General features: G+C 33.1%; 1 protein-coding gene across 37 annotated transcripts in view; it reads left to right on the top strand.

The window, feature by feature from the left end:
* Nucleotides 1–22,120, top strand: part of PCM1 (pericentriolar material 1) — a 77,591-nt gene that overhangs the window by 18,443 nt on the left and 37,028 nt on the right. For 18 of the 37 annotated variants that reach the window (XM_023533671.1, XM_023533664.1, XM_023533662.1 and 15 more), the window contains 15 exons: nt 1,032–1,209; nt 3,683–3,792; nt 5,374–5,590; nt 7,513–7,714; nt 8,699–8,872; nt 9,368–9,522; nt 9,643–9,881; nt 13,922–14,076; nt 14,217–14,346; nt 15,298–15,438; nt 16,151–16,341; nt 17,581–17,784; nt 19,108–19,327; nt 19,431–19,576; nt 21,274–21,464. In XM_023533671.1, the coding sequence (XP_023389439.1) occupies nt 1,032–1,209; nt 3,683–3,792; nt 5,374–5,590; nt 7,513–7,714; nt 8,699–8,872; nt 9,368–9,522; nt 9,643–9,881; nt 13,922–14,076; nt 14,217–14,346; nt 15,298–15,438; nt 16,151–16,341; nt 17,581–17,784; nt 19,108–19,327; nt 19,431–19,576; nt 21,274–21,464 (2,653 nt within the window). Of the gene's footprint in view, nt 1–1,031; nt 1,210–1,372; nt 1,463–3,682; nt 3,793–5,373; nt 5,591–7,512; nt 7,715–8,698; nt 8,873–9,367; nt 9,523–9,642; nt 9,882–13,921; nt 14,077–14,216; nt 14,347–15,297; nt 15,439–16,150; nt 16,342–17,580; nt 17,785–19,107; nt 19,328–19,430; nt 19,577–21,273; nt 21,465–22,120 lie in introns of all 37 variants that reach the window. The other 19 variants (XM_023533658.1, XM_023533654.1, XM_023533656.1 and 16 more) reach the window with 4 other exon arrangements.

Raw genomic sequence — 22,120 nt, 5'->3', positions numbered from 1 at the left:
AGATATAAACAGTCTTGAAAAGCCAGAACTAAGAAGATGAGTTAGGATAAGAAAGAATATAATATTCACGTCTAAGTTAATAGAAGTATTTTTTGTAAATAGTAGGTAAAATCATTAAACTTTTAAAATAGGATTTTTAATAAGGCAAATCAATGATGAAAAATACCATTATGGTAAACATTTTGTGCATAATTTGGCTTATAATTTATTGTTATTTAAATTTTTTTTTTGCTTAAGCAACTTACTTTTTCTAGTTGTTACATTTGAGTAGTTTTTTAAAACTTAGTTTTTAAAATAATCTGATCTGCTACTTTTAAGCAAAATGCTAGATTTTGGAGGGAATTTCAAAGCACTTAATGTCTTCAAGATCAGCTAAATGAACATATTTTAAAAGAAAAAATATAAAATTTTTGCTTTATCATTTGCTTGTATAAGGTGATGCAAGTAAATTAAAGCCTTTCACATCAAACTGTTAAATACACGTCAAACTGTCAAATAAAAATGTATTTTTAAAATTTCTGTCCTTGGTTAGAAAATAGTGGGTTTGTTTTTGTTTTGTTGATTTTTTAAACATCACTTATAGGAGTAAGGCAGAATGTTTTTTAGTCTGGTCTTTTTCAAGGATACTTTTAGGCATTAGCCTGGTGTGATCTATTCCTTCTTTTCTGTAAGGCCTGGATCCCTGGTGTGTGGGAGCGGGAGGGTAGGGGCTCCTTTTGCCCTCTTGGCCTCCCTATTTTTTTTTTTTTTTGTCTGCCTTTTCTTTACTTTCCTTTTATTAATTCCTTTCTGTGCTAAGCCATGCCATTGTTTATGATTTTTCACTGTGAAATTGTCTAACTGCCTAATCCTTAATATGACAAGCTATCTCTGTATTATCATTTTTTTCTTTTCCTTTCAGTCTACTAAAACTATATCTAGGATGGTATATTTAATACTATTTTATTACCTGCGTATGTACTTTGCCATTGCTAGTTGAAACAGGAACATGAATTTTATTAGATATAAGTATTGTTGGTTTTATTTTCCAGGCCAGAGATCCTCAGCAGGAGCCTATGGAAGAGATAGAAAATTTGAAGAAACAACACGATTTATTAAAAAGGATGTTACAGCAGCAGGAGCAACTGCGAGCTCTGCAGGGACGACAGGCTGCTCTTCTGGCTCTGCAACATAAAGCAGAGCAAGCTATTGCTGTGATGGATGATTCAGGTATGCCACAGACTTAGAATGTTGCTTTTATAAGCAAGGCTCAATAAATAATGGAATTGCAAGGTGGATTCTGGTTATTGTATAGTTAGATCTTGATTGTTGACTAGCTTAGAAACTTACATGTGAGGCTTACCCTATCATGTGCTTTTCTCTGGTTATGCAGAAAAGATTGCAGGGACAACTCCTGGCCATCATACTGTACCGTGCAGACAGCCAGCTCGCTCTCCTTTTCATCAGAGAGTACCCTTAAGAGGTAAAAGGGATAGGCTGTAGTTCTATTTTTGTACCTCAGACTGATAGAGCTCTTGATGCTTTTATTTCCACCTTTAGTACTTTATTCAATAAGGATTGCCATAGTTTGCTTGCCTCCTAAGGGTTAAAACCTTAAGTGAGACAGCGATTAAATTTATAGAGCTTCTTTAGCTTCTAAGGTTAGTAGTAGTTCTAATTAGGTATCCAGTTAGGTACACTAGTTTTTTTGAACTATATATCCTGTACAATCTTCCTGAGACTCAGAAATATTTTTTCTTCTTCCTTCTTGCATAGCCATGTATCATTTAGGTGGAAATTTTATTGAATTCTTTAATATTGAGTACAATTTTATAGTTTGACTCACCACCTTCAACGTGTTTAATTTCTCATTAAGTTGAAAACAAATGATTACTTACTAAAACTCAGTAAAATGAAGGTATATTTTCTAGTCCATCATCCCAGTCTAATAATAATTTATCTCTTGTAGGCTCTCTACTTTCAGTCCTCACTGAGGTTAGCTTGTTGTTACTCAGTTTATTATGCAGTCTGCACCTAGCCCCACTGGCTCAGCCCTCTGATCACTGTTATGGATAACTTAATTTTGCATTTTCACGAGGAACTTTATGACATGCATGTACCTTACTCTTGTAATAATTATATAGTTTTGTATATAGCATGATATATATTAATAATTATACAGATTTTTATCTCCACTTTTTCCTTATAAAATCCAAAAGTATCATTAGCTATTACAGATATATCTGGGGGAAAAAACATTTTACCAGTGACCAGTACTAAATATTTTTAAATATTTTTAATGTTTGGAGTATCAGATGTAAGACTTTGCTGTGATAGTTATGTTATTTCATGTAATTACATTTACATGATCTCCTTGGATCATAACAAAACTGTTAGTCGCTGGAGCTTTTTTTCTTATTCTTATTTTATAGAGAAGGAACTCTAATATAGAATTTGTGGCTTGCCTACCTACGCTTCTATGGAATTTTAATAGAATCAGATTTCTTGAGTCTAGGTCAATGGTCTTTATTTATGAATATGAACTTTTATTTTTAAGTAAGCAGGTAGTCTCCTTTTTTTTAATGTGTAGTATTGCCACTGGTAGAATGAATAAGTTTAAATTTATCTATTTCAAAGAATTTTAGGTTAGCAATTTTAAAATAGATTTTTGTATTTATGAGATTTAACGGGAATACTGATGAAAAGCCGAATAATCTTCTGGTGTAGGAGAGGCAACATAAATTGTCATGGGAGCAAGTACTCCTTTCATCATTTAACTAGAAAGTTGTATTAGTTATCGAGACGGTAGTTTCTTTCTTTTCAAAACAGATTTGAACTAGATATGAGGAATTCTTTCTAGCCCCAAAATTCTAATTTCTCAGTGGGGAAATCTAGTATTTTCCTTTAAAACAAGCAGTTTATAGCCAGTGCCTCTTTCAGAGCTGGAGAGGATAAGCACGGGGTGGTTGGGTAGCAGACCAGTAACTGTTATCAAAATTTCCATCAGAATACTGCCTTAGGATAAAAACTACGGTCTTTTAGTATGACTTGTGTCACAAGCAGTTCAATAAATTATCTGTTCTATTGCAGGGGTCAGCAAACTACGGCCAGCTGGATTTGGCCCACTGCCTCTAATAAAGTTTTCTGGAACACAGCCCTGCTCATTTGTTTATGTACTGTCTGTTGCTTTTGCCTTGTAGTGGCAAGGTTGGGTAGTTGAGACAAAAATTATATTTCCACAAAACCCAGCATATTTATTATCTGAATCTTTAAGTAAAATTTGCCAGCTCCTTAACGAGAGCATTGATTCTCTCGTTCATGTTGGGAGAGGTGGGGATTGAGACCTGTCAGAATCAGCTGCTATTTTTCAGGCTAACCACTTTTCCTGCCTTTCCCCTAACGCAGCCTGAAATACCCACCCCCACCTTCACTCCATTCATTTACTTAATTGGGTCATATGTGTCCCTCGAATGGTGGAACAGAGAAAGATGATTTCTGAGTTTCCCTTTATTTTCAGGTTAGATGGAAACTTAAATGATAGGTTGGCAGATAAATCTGAGGGTTAACTAGTTTCAAATTAGGTGAGGTTTTTTTTTTTAGTTCCTTCCCCCACTCCCCCAAAATTTAATTTTATCTTCTTAGAAATTGAAAAGATATTGTACTTATTTGTTTGCTTTAATGAATGGTTGTTAATTTTTTTCAGCTGTAGCAGAAACTTCCGGTAGCCTATCTGGAGTCAGTATCACATCTGAATTAAATGAAGAATTGAATGATTTAATTCAACGTTTTCATAATCAGCTTCGTGATTCTCAGGTAACAATTTAATATAGTCGAGTTTAAAATCACATTAATTGTAACAGTGGTGCTCAAACTTTACTGAGCATAAGTATCACCTGGCATGATTGTTAAAAAAAATGTAAATTTCTGGTTAGTAGAATCTCCCTTCTTTCAAAAATTATGATTCATACATTTGGGATGGGCTTCCCCGTGTGATTCCAGTGCTGGTAGTCTGTGCTGGGACTGTATGTTGAGAAACACTAAATTAGAGGAAAATCTACTTTGAATTGAATAGTGAAATTTTCCCTTTGTATGCTACTAGATGACGTGTTCTTTTTTCCTCTCAAAGATTAATGGTTACAACTTTTAAGTTGTGTTTGAATCTATCATCATCTTGCATTATTTTACTAACAATTTTAAGAAAACTCTTAAGTTTAATTTTGGAGTTAATAAGTTTATAATTTGTTAACCTTTTAAAATAATGATACAAATGCAAAATTTTCAGTCTGTTGTGGGCCTAGAGTAATAAAGGGTGAATTGATACCTCTCCACTGGAAATAAGTATGATTGAAGACTCACTCTCCTATCTGCCAACCAAATGAAAATAAGAATATAGCCCAACCACTTTAGGGAGTTATTTAACAATATATAGTAAATTTTTCCTAGTAACCATACAGCGGCCCACCTTAGAGAAACACTCATGTTCACAAAGAGATATGTGCAAGAATGTTCATGGCAGCATTGTGATAATAGCAAAAAGTCAGAAACAAATGTCCATGAACAGGGAAATGGACTAATAAATTATGATATACTTTAGGGTGAAATCCTGTAACCAGTTGCAGTAACCGAACCAGAGCTAATGAACAAAAAATGCAAGTTTAAGAAGAATACCACTTAGTTTATATTTAAAATATATAAAGAACATACATAATAGGCATTATGAAATAAAAGCATATATAAGAATGGTAGATATCTAATTTTATATTATGATTACCTCTGGATAGAGTAATAGGATTGGGGACTGGTACATTTAGAGCTTTAGCTATATCTTTAATGTTACATTTCTCTTAAAAAAAATTGATGCAAATGTAGCAAAATGTTAAAATTGGACTGAGATCAGTGCTATTTATTCATTATATGATTCCCTAAAGCCTTAGTGAATTTTCTAAATGTTCCACATATATATATATTTTAAATAGAAGAACATAAGAAAGGAGTGGTAGGAAAAACTGGTAGGCTAAGAAGTTAGAGTTTATGGTGGTAGTTCTAAGAAGATAGTAAAAGAAAATATCTTTGAAGGTTTATTTTGTATGAAGTGTGGCATTTCTGGATTAATTTAGATTTACTTGATTTATATCCAGATAATAATATCCAGTGAATCCAAGACCACCGTGTAGTTAATGTGTGTCTGTAAAAGCATATGTATATGTGTGTTATAGTGGCACACCAGGAAGCACTATGCAATTTAGGAATAGGAAAAACATACATTTACCCACCAATACAACTTCGGCAAATTATTTATCGCTTTTTATTAAGAATTTTTATGCACTTTCAAAATGAGAATGCAACCTTTAATTCCTTAGTCGTTATTTTTCTTTTCCTTTTTTTTTATAATAGTCTCCAGCTGTTCCAGATAATAGGAGACAAGCAGAAAGTCTTTCATTAACTAGGGAGGTTTCTCAGAGCAGGAATTCATCAGTTTCAGAACATTTACCTGATGAGAAAGTCCAACTTTTTAGCAAAATGAGAGTGTTACAAGAAAAGAAACAAAAAATGGACAAACTGCTTGGGGAACTTCATACACTTCGAGATCAGCATCTGAACAATTCATCATGTAAGTAAATCTGGCTTAGCCATGTAAGATGTAGGACACATAGTATTATGGTGGCACATGATAATTAGTGAATACTTGGTGAATGAATGAACAGGTTTTCAAGAAAATTATAAGTTTTGTGGAGAAATAGGACCTGCATGTGAAGTTTTTAAATAACAAGGCAGTGTATGATAAAAGCCAAATAGATGGTGGATCTGTTTCATAATTCAGAAAAGGGAAAGAATAAAGTTGAGCCTTGAAAATTGGTAGGATTTTATTTAATAAGGGAAAAGTAGAAGAGAAGGTGGTAGCTTTTAGTTGCTTAGACATAATAATACTGCATTTTTTAGAATTTTCAAAATTTTTCCTTAAATATAACTCAAATTAGTACTTTGATTTAAAAACTATTAGATTTAGAAAGTACTTATAAAAAAGTTATGAGATACTTATATAGTATAAATAGTCTAGCTCAGAAATTCTATAACTTACATCCTTTTTAAAAATATATAAATAGTCATCTCAGGTGGGAATAGGAAAGGCATAGTCATCCTAGTTATACTAGTTATATGGTTATACTAGTTAAATAGGAAAGTCAGTAGTCATCCTACTTATACTATAGGAACTATCTTTTCTGTTCCACAGATGTTTTATTTGCCTCTAATTCATATCTAGTTGCTGGTTCTCATTTGTTGTCCTTATACCTTCTCACGACTGGTTCTTGCCTCTTACCCAAACAGTTAGTAGTAGGAGCTAAAGCATTGGAAATGGAGTCAGTAGGATCAGCCCCAACTGGTCATTATTCTCCAACAGCCAGCTGCTATCTTATTAAAGAAAAAACAAGGGGTAGAAGCATTTCTGGAGTCCCTGTTCCTTATCCTTCACTCATCTCTTATTTCTCTACTACCTCCAAAAGATTTGGCCCTGAAACATACTCTCTTCTTTTCCCTGACCTCTGCTAATCTCTTCCTGATCTAGAATATAATCTAATCCCAGTGCTTATCCTTCCTAAACAGATTAAGACAACTAAGAAAACCTTAAAATTCGAAAGTTGTACTCAAGGCCTTGTGATCAGTTTTATACATATAAAGAAAGCAGCACTCTGCCTGTCGATGATGCCAAAAAGTCATTTTCTTCCCACTGGGAAACTGTGAAAGAAGCAGCAAAAAGTAGAACAGTGAAGGAATAGAGTGAAGAGACTACTGGAAACCATCTGTAGCAATTGATATTGTTGGCAACAAAAAATTATGGTTGTTGCTATGAGAAAGAGATAAATGACTAGTTTTAAAGTCGTAAGAGAGAAGTGCAAAGATTCTTAATCTCTGTTACTCTTGAAAGCATAAGATATTCTTTGTATAATCTGTGTGGACAGAAAAGTAATTAAAATGTAGTTCAAGGTCTAAAGAGGATTAGCCATCATCTAATTAGTACATTTTATTGCTGAGCAGTATTTCATGGTATGGATTTTTTTTTTTTGGAACAAGGAAAAGTTTCATCTTGGAGCCCAAATATAATTTCCTATGAGCACTTAGAGATATAACATGGTAAGGCTGCCCTGTAAGGATCTGTAGATTGGTGTACTGCACATCATTCACAGTGGCCTTGTTTAACTGAACCTAGAACCAAGTTTATCAAAGAATACTCTAGTTACTTTTTAAAGGTAAAATATCATAATTCTTACCAATTTCCATCTTGTGTGTGTTCTTTCTTTTCTGTTTTAACTCTGCGTTTGGTTGAGGGACATGTTAATAAGTGACCTGAATGTTATATCCTTAAGTTTCTGAAATTTAAATCTGCAGAATTTAAGATGTTAATGATTACTTTTTTTTTTCCTACATCTAAGCAGACTATGAATAATCATTGTTTAATGCCATATTTGTTTATGGTAACTTGTGGTTTTTTTTGTTTTGTTTTGTTTGTTTGTTTGTTTGTTTGTTTGTTGGTAGTTGTGCCTTCTTCAGCCTCTCCACAAAGGAGTATGGATCAAAGAAGTATTACTTCAGCTCCCTCGGCTTCTGTAGGCTTAGCACCAGTTGTCAATGGAGAATCCAGTGGCCTCACATCATCGGTTCCTTATCCTGCTGCTTCTCTAGTTTCTCAGAATGAGAGTGAAAATGAAGGCCATCTAAATCCAACTGAAAAACTCCAGTAAAACACTTTTACAAATATTGTTACAAAGATCAGAATTGAATAGTGGGAATAAATTCTGGGATTTTTCTTTTTTTTTGATTATCGCTAATACTGGAAAAACTATAATATAAACATTCTTAAGTGATATGGTGATAGAAATGTGTGTGTGTTATATGGCCAATCTTTGAGTTGTCCAAGTGATATGTGACTTTGTAATACAGGTAATTTCTGTTAGGTAATGTATTTCCATTTTCAAATAAAAGATTAGAAATAGCTGGACTAAAGTTATAAGATTTCTATATTCAAATAGTTTAGATCTCAGCCAGGCTTTATAGAGTCAGATAACTCTGAAATTATAGCTCTCAAGGCTGTGTGACTGTGGGCTTATAACTTACCCTCACTTAGCCTCTGTAAAATAGGGATAATAATATACCTGTTCATAAAGGTATTTTAAGGATTTAAAAACATTGGCATAACTCTTGGCACTTAACTAAAAACTCAACAGACTTGTTATTTTTGGTAAACACTCTGTGTTATAGATCTCTGTATGTTACAGACAAATCAAGATCTCTGTTACAGACAAATCAGGAACCTGTAAATGCTCAATAATGCCCGCATACCTGACTTGTCTGAGAGCTGGTACTCAAATTGAGTATTTTTGTACTTCTCATTTTTGATATGTATTAAGAAACCTAGAAATATTTTTGACATTGAATTCTAAGCTATCAAATATATTTTGACATTGAATTTTAAGCTATCTGCTTAAAGTGAGCACTTGAAACTGGTTTTCTTAGACTTTTGTCCCTAACAACATAAAATAAAGCGATGAGATTTTGAGTAAGCTGGACTTGAAATTAAATCTCTATAGTCACACTGCCTAGATATTTAACTAGGTTTAAATTTTGTACTGGCTGCTATCATGAAAACAATGCATGCTTTACTTTGCTGAAATGGATATTAATATATACATATATATATATATATATATATATTGTTTTTCAGGAAGTTAAATGAAGTTCGAAAAAGATTGAATGAACTAAGAGAATTAGTTCATTATTATGAGCAAACATCAGATATGATGACAGATGCTGTAAATGAGAATACAAAAGATGAAGAAACTGAAGAGTCAGAATATGACTCTGAGCATGAAAATTCTGAACCTGTTACTAACATTCGGTAAGAACTTTCTTTGTTTTTTGAACATATTTATTCTAACTTAATACTTTTAATATAGAATCAAAGAAACTTCAATTGAATGCTATTTGCCTTTTAGTTAAACTTTTCTCCTGTTAAGTCTGCTGTTTTGTTCCGTGTAATCTTACTTGCTCTGTAAAGGAAAAAAATAGAAAAGTATTGATAAAAGTAGTTTAGTAAATTTGCTGTTTGTTAGATCAAGTGCAAGTAAATCACAAGAAGTATCTAACTTAGCATTTTCTTACCTCTCTATTTTTAGATATAATTTTGATTTTTCAGATATTTTTCTTATTAAATTTCCAAATAGCAGAAGTTAATGAAAAGCACAAGCCATTTATTCATAGTATGAATATAAATGGGGAAGTAGCCAATGATGTTCTTATGGAATTATTTTATCAACAGTTCTAAAATTTTGATTTTTAATGTTGTTTTTATTTTTTTACCTTAAATAACTTCAGGCTGTTTTCTTTCTTTTAGAAATCCACAAGTAGCTGCCACCTGGAATGAAGTCAATAGTAATTCTAATGCACAGTGTGTTTCTAATAATAGAGATGGCAGATCAATTAATTCTAATTGTGAAATTAACAACAGATCTGCTGCCAACATAAGGGCTTTAAATGTACCTCCTTTAGGTATGATAATATGAATATGACTATTCACAGAAATTTTTGTTATAGTCTTGGGAATTGGATTTTCTTTGATTAGTACTCTTAAGTTTATTAAATTACTGTTTTAATAATACATGTTTCCAGCAGATTGTCGATATAATAGAGAAGGAGAACAGGGGATTCATGTTGCACAAGGTGAAGATGAGGAGGAAGAGGAGGAAGAAGCAGAAGATGAGGGAGTCAGTGGAGCTTCATTATCTAGTCATAGGAGCAGTGTGGTTGACGAGGCTCCAGAAGATGCTGAATTTGAACAGAAGATCAATAGACTTATGGCTGCAAAACAGAAACTTAGACAGTTACAAGATCTTGTTGCTATGGTACAGGTAGATAACTGCTTGATTTTTTAAAAAACTGTCAAATAGTATACTCTAATGGTAAAATTTGTTTGATAATTTTGTTGATATAATTATACTAATATTTGTTTATTGAGTTCTTACTGTATGTGAGGTTTAAGTGCTGAGCACTTTACATGCCATATATCAGAGATGAGCATACTTTTTTATTAAGGGTGAGATAGTAAATATTGTAGGCTTTGTGGATTGTACAGTCACTACTCAGTGCAGAAGCAGCCATATTTGAGATGCAAACAAATGTATATGGCTGGGTTCCAACATAATAACTTTATTACAAAAACAGATGTGTTTGTTTTTTTTGCAGGAGACCCTAGTCTTTATTTTATTTTTTAAAATTTGTTTTTCAGTTACAATTGACATACAATATTATATTGCTCTCAGGTATACAACATAGTGATTAAACATTTATATACCTTACAGAGTGATCCCCTTGATAAGTCTAGTACCCATCTAACACCATACATTGTTATCATTAATTATATTTCCTATGCTGTACTTTATATTTCCGTGACTATTTTCGTAACTGGAAATTTGTACTTTTTAATCCCTTTCACCATTTTTTACCTATCCCTGCAACCTCTCTTCCATCTGGTGACCAATTTGTTCTCTGTATCTATAAGTTTGTTTCTGTTCTGTTTGCCCATTTATTTTGTGTTTTGGATTCTACATATAAGCAAAATCACCAGTTTTGTATCAGTTACTTGTAAAATGTCAGTGAGGTAGATATTAAACAGATTAATTGACCAAGGTTATATTGTAATCAGAGTCAGAATTGAGACTATTAACCATATACATATTGTCTTGTTCAGTAAGACCAAATTAGTAAAGTTGGAACTATTAGTCATAAATTTTAAAAAGCCATTGTACATAAGTATGAAGTTACATAACTATTAACATTTCTGTATTGACTAACTTATTTAGCTTTTTGCAGTTTGTTAGACTAGTTGTAATCTTTCTAAAGCAACAAAAATAATTGAACTTTTATTCATTCTTTTTCATCTGTTAGGTGTTTCTACTTCTCAGTAATGTAATCACTAGAAATATTTTTTAGAGTGACTTTCTAAAGCAGGAGTTTCTAACTCCTGGGCCACAGCCTGGTACCAGCCCGTGGCCTGTTAGGAACCGGGCCGCACAGCAGGAGGTGAGCAGTGGGCAAGCTAGTGAGACTTCATTTTTATTTGCAGCCGCTCCCCAGTGCTAGCATCACCGCCTCAGCTCCACCTCAGATCGTCAGGCATTAGATTTCATAGAAACACACAGATCCCTGGTGCCAAATAACGTTGGGACCCTAAAGTATTGAAATTTGTATCATTTTTGGAAGCCAAAAAACTTCATTTAGAGGACTATAACATAGATAATATCAGTAGATGTTATAGTTGGAAAAAATGAAGTGTAAAACATTAAAATTAAGCACATTAATAAATTATAGAAAAACAGTTTTTATCATGCATGAAAAAAATTTCAAATTTTATTCAAAACTTCTTTAAAATGCTACTTAATTTTAAATAACTCAAGTAACAGATGAATGCTCCCATTGTTAGAAAAGGGAAACGTGGCTTGTAAACTCCCTCTGGACCTCCATTTATAATCCCATTATCCTTCACAGAAGTTATAAATTCTATTTTCTCAGACCCTTTTTCTGTGCTTTTATGTACATCAGTATGCACTTATTAAAAAATACATAGAAGTTTTGATTTTAAAAATTATATATTATTACACAGCTTGCTATTTTTCCCCACTCCACAATGTCTTAGAGAAGTTTTTATATCAGTATATGTAGCTCTGTATAATTTTATAGATGAATAATTATGAAATATTATATAAAAAGTAACTATAGGATATAAATAATAGTGCATATGCACGTGTGCGTATGTATTAAATACAAGTCTTTTTAGCTGCAGCATAGTTTTCTGTAGTGTCACTGGGCTTTAGTTAATTTGTGATCCTATTGAATGCTCCAGTGAACATTCTTGTACAAGCCTCTTTGCATTTGTATTTTTCAAGAGCAGAAAAGAAGTGGAATTGCTATGTCAGAGTTTATGCACATTTTAATTTTAATGGACACTGCTTAATTGCTCTCCAGAATGACTCTATTAATTGGTATCTCAGTGGTATATGAGTCCATTTTCTTATACCCTTGATTGCATTTTATTATATTGATATACTACAGCTTGTTTAACCAGTACTGGAATTGGCTTTTGGCTTTTTCCAGGTTTTCTCTCTTATAGCAAGGGCTTTTGTATAAACACATGAATACAAACACACATAGTTGTGTATGTAATATATACGTGTTTTTGCTCATATATTCAAAGTATATCTATAAATATATAAACCAATAACATTGGTTACCTATGGAGAATGAAATGATCTAGGGGACAGGGATGGAAAGAAGACTTACTTTTTAAATGTCTTTTTTACTTTTTGAACTTTGATCATAATAGTATAACCTTTTGAGAATATTAAGACAGCTTCTAAAACAATAATAGCTTGTGCTATCTTGTGACTTCCCCATTTTTTAAAAGATTCCTTTCTTCACATTTATTACCCAGAGTATTAATAATCAGAAATGATGAATAACTTGGTAGTTTACAGATGAATCAGCTTAATATTAGGCCTGTATTGAGTGGAGATCTTTTGCTTTAGAGAGTGTTCTAAGACCTGAAATATATGTGAGAAATGAGGAAACTGCAACCTAGAGGGATTAATTAAGGGGTCTCCTCCTGAAAGAGAGCTATTGAAAAAATGATCAATGAGTTTTACTCATTTTACTAAGGGTAGTCTTTTTTATTGTATCTTTGCGTATATCCTTTGCCAAGAGACTCAGGAGAATGTCTAGACATATGTATAGTTATCATGATTATATAAAGCTATTATTACTCTTAATGATTAGATTAGCTTGGACAACTTACATTGTCCTTATGAAACTTTATGTGTCTTAGAAGTCTCCAGATGGCCATCTCTTAGTTCCTTAGTCTGTTATGCAACACGTATCAGTACAATAATTCTTTAGTCAATTACTTAGTATTTAGTGTTGGAGATTATGTCATTTCACTTGTTTACTCATATTGCCCTCTGAAATGTCATGCACTGTTGTTTTATATATCTCGTATCATATTTTTTCTACTTTTTATTATGTGAAAATACCTCATGATCTAGCTTTTTTCTTGAGTCCCAACCTAGTTACTTTGTAATCCTATCCATACTAATAAGGAATTAGGTTGGTTTTTAGATTGCAGACCAAAATAACACTGTTTACAAACTTAAAATCAATTAGATAGTTTTATAATTAACAGTCAGCTCTAACTCTTTAAGGTTTTATTAGAATGATATTTCCAAAGGTTAACGTTTCAGTTGAGGACCTCAGAGAAAGCATAAGTAAATAAGTGTAAAACATGTAGAATTAAATGTTTTTAAGAAAGTGTAGTAGTTCACTCCAAACTCCCATTTTAATAGGTATATTGATTTCAAGAGAAGATGTGGATCTACCGTTAGGAAGATAGGAACTTTAGTTGTTTTTACAGTACTTATTATAGATTTGATGTGGTAAATTCTCATTAGTTTTTCTATTGTGAGCCATTGGCACTTGTTTGGCAAACTAAAGACAAAGTGAGGAAATGGAACATTTTAAGTAAGCGACAATGGACATTGATTCTATGAAATCGTTAATATCATAGTTAAATCTTAAGAGTTCCCAGCTCCAATAGTATGTTTTTTTAATCTTTATATTTTCTAGAAAGCTTTCTTTAATAGCTCAGTATCTGGTCAAGATAAAAAAAAGCAACTTAATATTTGTCATTGCTGTGTAATAGGCAGCTCAAGTTTTAAATGTACTGTTTAGTTTTAATACTCATTTTCTGCCATTGGTAAAGGAGTAACTTCAGTGTTCTCAAAAAATGTACTTTCTCTGCTTCTTTAATTTTTATTCTATGTAAATTTGATGGATTAATGGTATTTACTAAGATATAAAATGGATATATCAAGATTATTTTAATATAATGATGTGGTTTTAGGATGATGATGTAGCAGATCAAGGAGTTATTTCTGCCAGTACTTCAAATGTGGATGATTTCTACCCAGCAGAAGAAGACACTAAACAAAATGCAAATAACACTAGAGGAAATGCCAATAAAATACAGAAAGATGCTGGAGTAAATGAAAAGGCAAGGTATGTTAAGCTCATAGCCTTCATTTAATAAAAATTTAGTGTCTGTAATAGAGAAACTACTTGGCTAAGTGTACTGTATTATATCATGCTTAATGCTATCAGATTTACTAGAGCCCACAAATATGTTAATTTAATTATAGAGAGAAATTTTATGAGGCTAAACTACAGCAGCAACAGAGAGAGCTCAAACAATTGCAGGAAGAAAGAAAGAAACTGATTAAGATTCAAGAGAAAATTCAAGCATTGCAAAAGGCATGTCCTGACCTACAGGTAATTAGGAAATTTCTTTCTTTGAAAAGATGTTTAAAACTCAATGTCAACTGAAAGTACTCTTTTTCTAGTACTGAGACAACAGACATACCTGCTAATTTTATGATTAATGAAACGGATGAAGTAATGAAATGGGTTAAGGATATATATTTATACTGTGAAAGCTAGCACATAGGAATTGACTGATTATTTCCATTCTTTTAGTTGTTAGAAATCTGTAGCTAGCTGTAGATTCAGAACATGGATATTTATAACTATTAAAATACTCTGGTTTGAACATAGCAATTAAGGGACTAAGATTATATAATAAAGCTTTTAAACCATCATGGGTTATCTAGGGAGATTAATTGAAATATTTTATTTGTAATTTGAATATTAACTGTATATACCTTTGCTTATTAATAGTACCCTATACATAGTCTTTGAACAGAGAATGAACAGTCTTTGACCATGTCAGGTAATCAGGAGTGGAGTTGATATGGAAAGGGAATTCTTTTTGAGATTTTTTTTCCTGAACTTTACGGGTGAGCTTTATTCTTTAGTCAGGTTTTGTTTTCAAGGAATGGAAAATACATCAATATTTTTAATATAACTTTATTTTCTAGACTCTTACCTTTTCTACTTCATCTAATCCTTTTTTCTTATTCCCAGTCTATACAATGTCCAGAGGAATATATGCTAGAGTTGGGTTGAATATATGAAATTTTTTACAATAACATTTTATTCCTGTTTTCTCTGTTGTTCCTGAAAGTTGATTACTACTCATCAACTTTAGCCTGTGTTCTCATCTTTATTATGTCAGATTTTCTTTGGATTATGATGGCAATTGAGGTCTTCTAATAACATTAAATATGTTACTAGAACCCTAGAAAAGTAGTACAATAACTGCTTTTATGGAATTAACAAAATTGCTTTAATTCCTCATAATAATTTTTACAAATCCTTTTTTAGCTGTCAGCCACTAGTGCGGGTAATTGTCCCACAAAAATATATATGCCAGCTGTTACTTCAACCCCAACTGTTAATGAAAATGTAACCAATGCAAGCAAATCTGTTTTTGAGCCGGAAGATCCTTCAATAGTAGATAACGAGGTACTGTATATTGTACCCTTGAGTCTTAAGTTCTTAAGTCTTAAGTTATAAATTTTTTAAAATTTATTTTTTAATTACAGTTGACATACAATATTTTAATAGTTGAAGATGTACAACATAGTGATTAGACATTTATACTCCTTTCAAAGTGATTACCTGATAAGTCTAATAATACCTCTCTGATGCCATACAATGTTATTACAATATTAACCATATTCCTTATGCTATATATGTCATGTTGTAAGAAATATCTGTGAAACATGTTTTTAAATGTAGCCTGTTCTGTGTCTTTTAGTTGGCGGAAAAAATAATTTTTTTCCAAAAAGTAATTAGGGTCGTTTCAAAATAGTCTTGATTGATTTTTATTAGCAAATATTTGGTAGAATTATATGTAAAGGATAGTTGCAACAAATAGTAATCATTTCAGTTAGAAAAACCTATTTTTTGGCATTTTATTTGTGATTTATAGGAAACATTATTAACTTTCTCTTAATAGTTGATGAAATGTATTGTTTTTATCAAGAATTAATGATTGCCTAACTTTTTATTATTTATCACTAAAATATTTTAGCCTACTTGGATATCTCAGTATAAAAAGGATAGAATGAGAATATAAATCTTTGTTGGTATTGACAGTAGTATTAGCCTGTTATTCTTTAAGACGAAAACAAATCCGGATGTTTACACTAACTTGACTCTGATTTTTAAATAGCTGTGGTCAGAAATGCAAAGACATGAAATGTTAAGGGAAGAGCTGCGCCAGAGAAGAAAGCAGCTTGAAGCTCTGATGGCTGAACATCAGAGGAGGCAAGGTCTAGCTGAAACTGCATCTCCAGTGGCTGTTTCACTGAGAAGTGAGGGATCTGAAAACCTGTGTACTCCTCAACAAAGTAGAACAGAAAAGTAAGAATTGTTTCAGTCATTTTTGTTAACATCATCTACTTGAGGCCTGTAGGATAAACAGCCTTGTTGCCTCTACATCACAGCACAAATCTCTTTCAGTGAGGGTCATGTTTAAGCATCACCTTTGTGACTCAGTTTCACTAAATTGAGCTACTTTCTGTTCACAATTTCCCTAGTATCAACTTTCTCTTTTTTAATTACTAAGGCACTTTATCAAATGGTAGTATAGATTTTCTTGAATAGATAAACCTTATTTTCTTAAGGTTTAAACTTGTAAAAAGGAGAAATGCTTGATACTTTGTGGTGCTTTTCCATCAGGCCAGAAATAAGCACTTTTTTCACTTAAATTGAACATCTGCTGTTCGTAAAGTTTCTAACAACCTTAAAATATTTTATTATTTAAGACATTTAGTTTTTAAGATTTAATTTTGAAATTTTCATATCAAGAATATTTCTGTAAGAGTTAGTAATCTGTGAGATTGTTTATTATCGATATAGTAGTATTCAGGTCTAAAAATTTGAATCCATATTTCTCGTGACTTTATATTTTGATATTCTCAGATGGCATTTCTGGAACACTGCACCAAGCTTCACTCTTTCTTCCTCTTAGAAGAACTTTTCCCATTCTTGGTGTCCCCGTATGCATTTATTAAAGTACATCTACAGTATTTTGTTCTTTTCTGAGTACCACACAGTTGTACTTTAACAAAGTTTTTTGGATAATTTTGATAAGCATCTAGGTTTGAGAACCGTGGGTATAGAATTGTGCTTTCCAATATGGTAGCCACTAGATACAGGTGACTAAGTTAAAGCTAAAAATTCATTTTCTCGGTCACACTAGCCACATTTTAAGTGCTCGTTAGTCATACATACCTAGCAGCTACTATATTGCACAATACAGATATAGATCATCACTGCTATTGTGGAAAGTTCTATGGACAGCTGTGATCTATAAAACTGTTACTCAAGGAAAAGTTAAAAGTCGAAGGGGGTTTAGGAAAAAAATTTTAGCTTATTTGAAGAATTGTTTTGTGGAAGGCAAAGTAAACATATTCTCTATAACAACAGTGGGGAAAGTACTACTCATCTTGTAGTTACTATGATTCAGTGAAAATTTATATACACGTACATGCACATATATGTATATATTTGATATACATATGTCTGGCACATAGTAGGTGGTAAAGTATTTAGCTCATCTCCAGAATGATCACTTGGTTTTTGTCTTTTACCCTTTAGAACAATGGCAACTTGGGGAGGTTCTACCCAGTGTGCACTAGATGAAGAAGGAGATGAAGATGGTTACCTTTCTGAAGGAGTCGTTCGGACAGATGAAGAGGAGGAAGAAGAGGAGCAAGATGCCAGTTCAAATGATAACTTTTCTATGTATCCTCCTAACAGCATGAATCATAACTCTTACCGTTTAAAGGAAACTAAAAATAGGTTAGTTTCACTGGTTTAAATTTTTGCTTGATTTAAAGAGTCTCTGGTCTTTCTAACACCAAGCATTTCTTTGATTCTCCGAACCAACTGGGTGTCCTACAATTTAGATGAATACTTGGCGTTAGGGCAGACCTCACAAGTTAAGGGCTCAGTCCCACAAAGCTGCCCTCACTTCAGATGCCAGTCATAAGTCCCCAGTCCCCAGGGTCCCCACACTTTTGTCTGTCATGGCTATAAATTTGGGGGTTCCCACAACACCTCTTCAGGTCCCATAATTTGCTAAAACAATTCACAGAATGCAGGAAAATGCTTGTGTTTACTGGTTTATTATAAAGGAACAGCCAAATGGAAGAGATGTATAGGTTTGGGTAGAAGAAGGGGAACAGAACTTTGATGCTCTCTCTGGGCATACTACTCTCCCAAGTGTGTTCATCAACCCAGAAGCTCTCCTAACCACTGCCTAGTTCAGCAGTTTGGTGGCAGTTCCATTACATACACACAGTTGATTAAATCACTGGCTATAAGTGATTAAATAATCTCCATTCCCTACCCTACTACGCTCCTTGGAGTTAGAGGAATGGAGCTGAACGTGCCAACTCCTTTATAATCACCTGGTTGGTTTTTTTGGTGACCAGCCCCTAAAATGAAGCTGTCTGGGGCCTGCCAAGAGTTATTAACATAAACACTTGTGTGGTTTAAAGGGGCTTATTATGAATAACAAAAGATACTCAGGGATGCCAAGAGTTGGAGGAGCACTGTTTGAAATCTGGGACAAAGACCAAATAAATTTTGTATTATATCACAAGTGTTGCTGAGATACATCCCAGCTAGACAGGATCAGGATTTATAAGCTTTGATCTTTGCTTCTGTTTTGGGGAGTTTAGCAAAAATTAAAAAATCGTAAATAGTGAAAAAGCTTTTTTAAAGATATTCATTACATTGTTCTAACAGTGAAAAATGTTTCACGATTAAAAAATGGCTAAGTAATTCCAGTTGATGATGTAATATGGCTAAGCTTAAAGCATGAAGAATGAAAAAAATGCTCGTGATATAATAAATATTTTTATTTTGCAGAATACAGAATTGTGTGTATACTTCTGTTTTTAAGATATAAATGAAAAACACTGGAAAAGAGTAAAAAATGATAATTGTATAAGGTTAAAAGCCTGGAATGTTTGTTCCCCTTTGTTTTCTGTATTTTTTGGGTCTTTCAAACTTAAAAAGAGAATACTGCTCTATGCACCAGGATGTCAGGGTTTACTGCTAGATTTTAAAAACCGAACAATTATATATGATGACTTAATGCTTTAAATCTTTCATTAGGTGGAAGAATAGTCGCCCTTTTTCAGCAGATGGAAATTATCGTCCTTTAGCCAAGACAAGACAACAGAATATCAGCATGCAACGTCAGGAAAACCTTCGCTGGGTATCAGAACTCTCTTATGTAGAAGAGAAAGAGCAATGGCAAGAACAAATCAGTCAACTAAAGAAACAACTTGATTTCAGTGTCAGTATTTGTCAGACTTTGATGCAAGACCAGCAGGTAAAGTTTACTATGAAAGTAAATTTTTTAAATCTTGTTGTTGAAGTGTCCTACATTTTTCTCAAGTTATCAGTAACTATTATGAATTTTTTTCTTTCCATAGACTCTATCTTGTCTGCTCCAAACTCTTCTCACGGGTCCTTACAGTGTTATGCCCAGCAATGTTGGCTCTCCTCAAGTACACCTTATAATGCACCAGTTGAATCAGTGCTATGCACAGCTAACATGGCAACAGAATAATGTACAGAGGTAATCTGTTTCTTAGAAGTAGTGAGACTATATAATAAGGGCAAAAACTGAGCAGGGGATTTTACAGTTATCTTCTGGGGCAAAAGGACAGAGCCAAATTGCATGTTTAAGTCTTCTGTCACCTGAGAATTTTATAAGCCGTGATTTGCCCAGTGTTCTTTAATATTGTGGACTTGACCTTTGTTTTTAAAAATTTATAGTATTCAACTACACACTTACATTAGGTGGATTATATGGTGTGTAACTTATTTCAGTAAAGCTGCACACACAAAAAAATGAGCTTCATACAGTTATACTTAACTATCTGATAGACGTGCAAAGAGCAGTTCTTGTTCAAAAGGCTAAGTTACTGAATTAAGCCTGCAGGACAAGCACATATTTGTTGTAGTAAATATCAGAGCAGTCAGCCTGTTTTGCATGCTTTTGAATCACTTCTTGCATATATTCTTTCTGAATGTACTTTATTTTATTTATTTTTTTAATTAAGTTTATTGGTAACATTGATTAATACAGTCATATAATTTTCAGATGTATATTATCATTTGGCATCTGTATATTGTGTGTTCACCACCCAAAGTCCAGTTTCCTTCAGCTACTATATATTTGATCACGTTTACCCACTTCACCCTCCCCTACCCCCCTATATTTGACCCCCTTTACCCTGTCTATTTCCCCCTCTTCCCCTATCCCACTAGTAACCACTAATCTATAGTCCTCTGGTAACCACTAGCCTATAGTCCATGTTTATGAGTCTCTGTTTGTTTGTCCTGCTCATTTGTTGCTTTTAGGTTTATTTCCCACATATAAGTGATATCATGTGATTTTTAACTTTTTCTGTCTGGCTTATTTCGTTTAGCATGATTATCTCAAGTTCCATCCATGTTGTCGCAAATGGCAGTATTTCATCTCTTCTTATGGCTGAATAATATTCCATTGTATATGTGTACCACAGCTTCTTTAGCCAGTCATCTATCGTAGGGCACTTTGGTTGCTTACATATCCTGGCCACGGTGAATAATGCTGCTATGAACATTGGTGTGCAAATATCTTTTCGGATATGAGTTTTCAAGTCTTTGGGGTAAATACCCAGTGTAGGGATTGCTGGCTCATATGGTAGATCAATTCTTAGTTTTTTGAGGAACCTCCATACTGTTTTCCACAGTGGCTATACCAGTTTACAGTCCCACCAGCAGTGTATGAATGTTCCTATTTCTCCACATCCTCTCTAACATTTGTTATTGCTTGTCCTGTTGATTATAGCCATTCTAACAGGTGTAAGATAGTATCTCATTGTGGTTTTGATTTGCATTTCCCTAATAGCTAGCAATGTTGAGCATCTTTTCATATGTTCGTTGGCCATGTGTATGTCCTCTAGGGAGAAGTGTCTGTTCAGGTCCTCTGCTCATTTTTTTATTGGGTCATTTTTGTTGTTGTTGTTGTTGAGTCGTATGAGTTCTTTGTATATTTTGGATATTAGGCCCTTATTGGAGGTGTTGCTTGCAAATATATTTTCCCATTTGGATGATTGTCTCTTTACCTTGTTGACGATTTCTTTTGCTGAGCAGAAGCTTTTTAGTTTGATATAGTCCCATTCATTTACTTTTGCTTTTACTTCCCTTGCCTTTGAGGTTGAATGAACTTTAAATAGATGGTAATATAACTGATTCTTAGATTACTGACTTCTTAAATTTTTATAGGTTGAAACAAATGCTAAGTGAACTTACACGCCAACAAAATCAGCATCCAGAAAAACCTGGAAGCAAGGAAAGAGGCAGTAACGCATCACATCCTTCTTCTCCCAGTTTATTTTGTCCTTTCACCTTTCCAACACAGCCTGTAAATCTATTTAACCTACCTGGGTTTACTAATTTTTCATCATTTGCACCAGGTAAGTGACTGAAAACTGAAAGGGAAAATAAACAAGTATAAAGTATTTGAGAATATTAAATGTCTATTGCATGGATTTTTATCAGTCTCTTTGGAGTGGTAGGAAATGTTTGTAAGGAAAGTTACAAACTTTTCTGTGTTTATAGTGAAAACTTAACCTTAATATGGTTGGTAATGGAATTAATTAAACTATTTATGAATGATTGCTAAATCTTATACCTTTGAATTATTTAGCAGCTTTATTAAGGAGAAAGGGAAGTAACCTATCCAAAGCCTCCTGTACACCATGCATTATGTAAATATTAGGAGAATAAGGATGAATAAGATAATGTTCTTCCAGAGAAGCTTCATGTCTTGGTAGGGAGATTTGTTACTAGACTAAAGGTGTGTACTTAGGCTTTTATTCAGACTTTTTTCCTGCACCCATTATGTGCTAGACACTATATAAATGACAGGATTCAAAGGTAAGACCAATGCTTTAAGGAATTTAGAGTCTAGTGAGAAAGCTAAGAATGTTAATAAATGCTTAGTGCAGTGCCATGAGTGCAAAGGGAGGTAGTGGCCTGTTCTTCTTTGGGGCAAGAGATCATCTACAAATTTTCTCCAGAAAAAGTGTTATTTAAGCAAAAAATGAATAGAATTTATTTCCAGGGAGAT

The sequence above is a fragment of the Pteropus vampyrus genome, unplaced genomic scaffold (genome assembly GCF_000151845.1).
Source record: "Pteropus vampyrus isolate Shadow unplaced genomic scaffold, Pvam_2.0 Scaffold108, whole genome shotgun sequence".
Classification (NCBI taxonomy): domain Eukaryota; kingdom Metazoa; phylum Chordata; class Mammalia; order Chiroptera; family Pteropodidae; genus Pteropus; species Pteropus vampyrus.
This window is presented reverse-complemented; position numbering and strand designations above follow the sequence as displayed.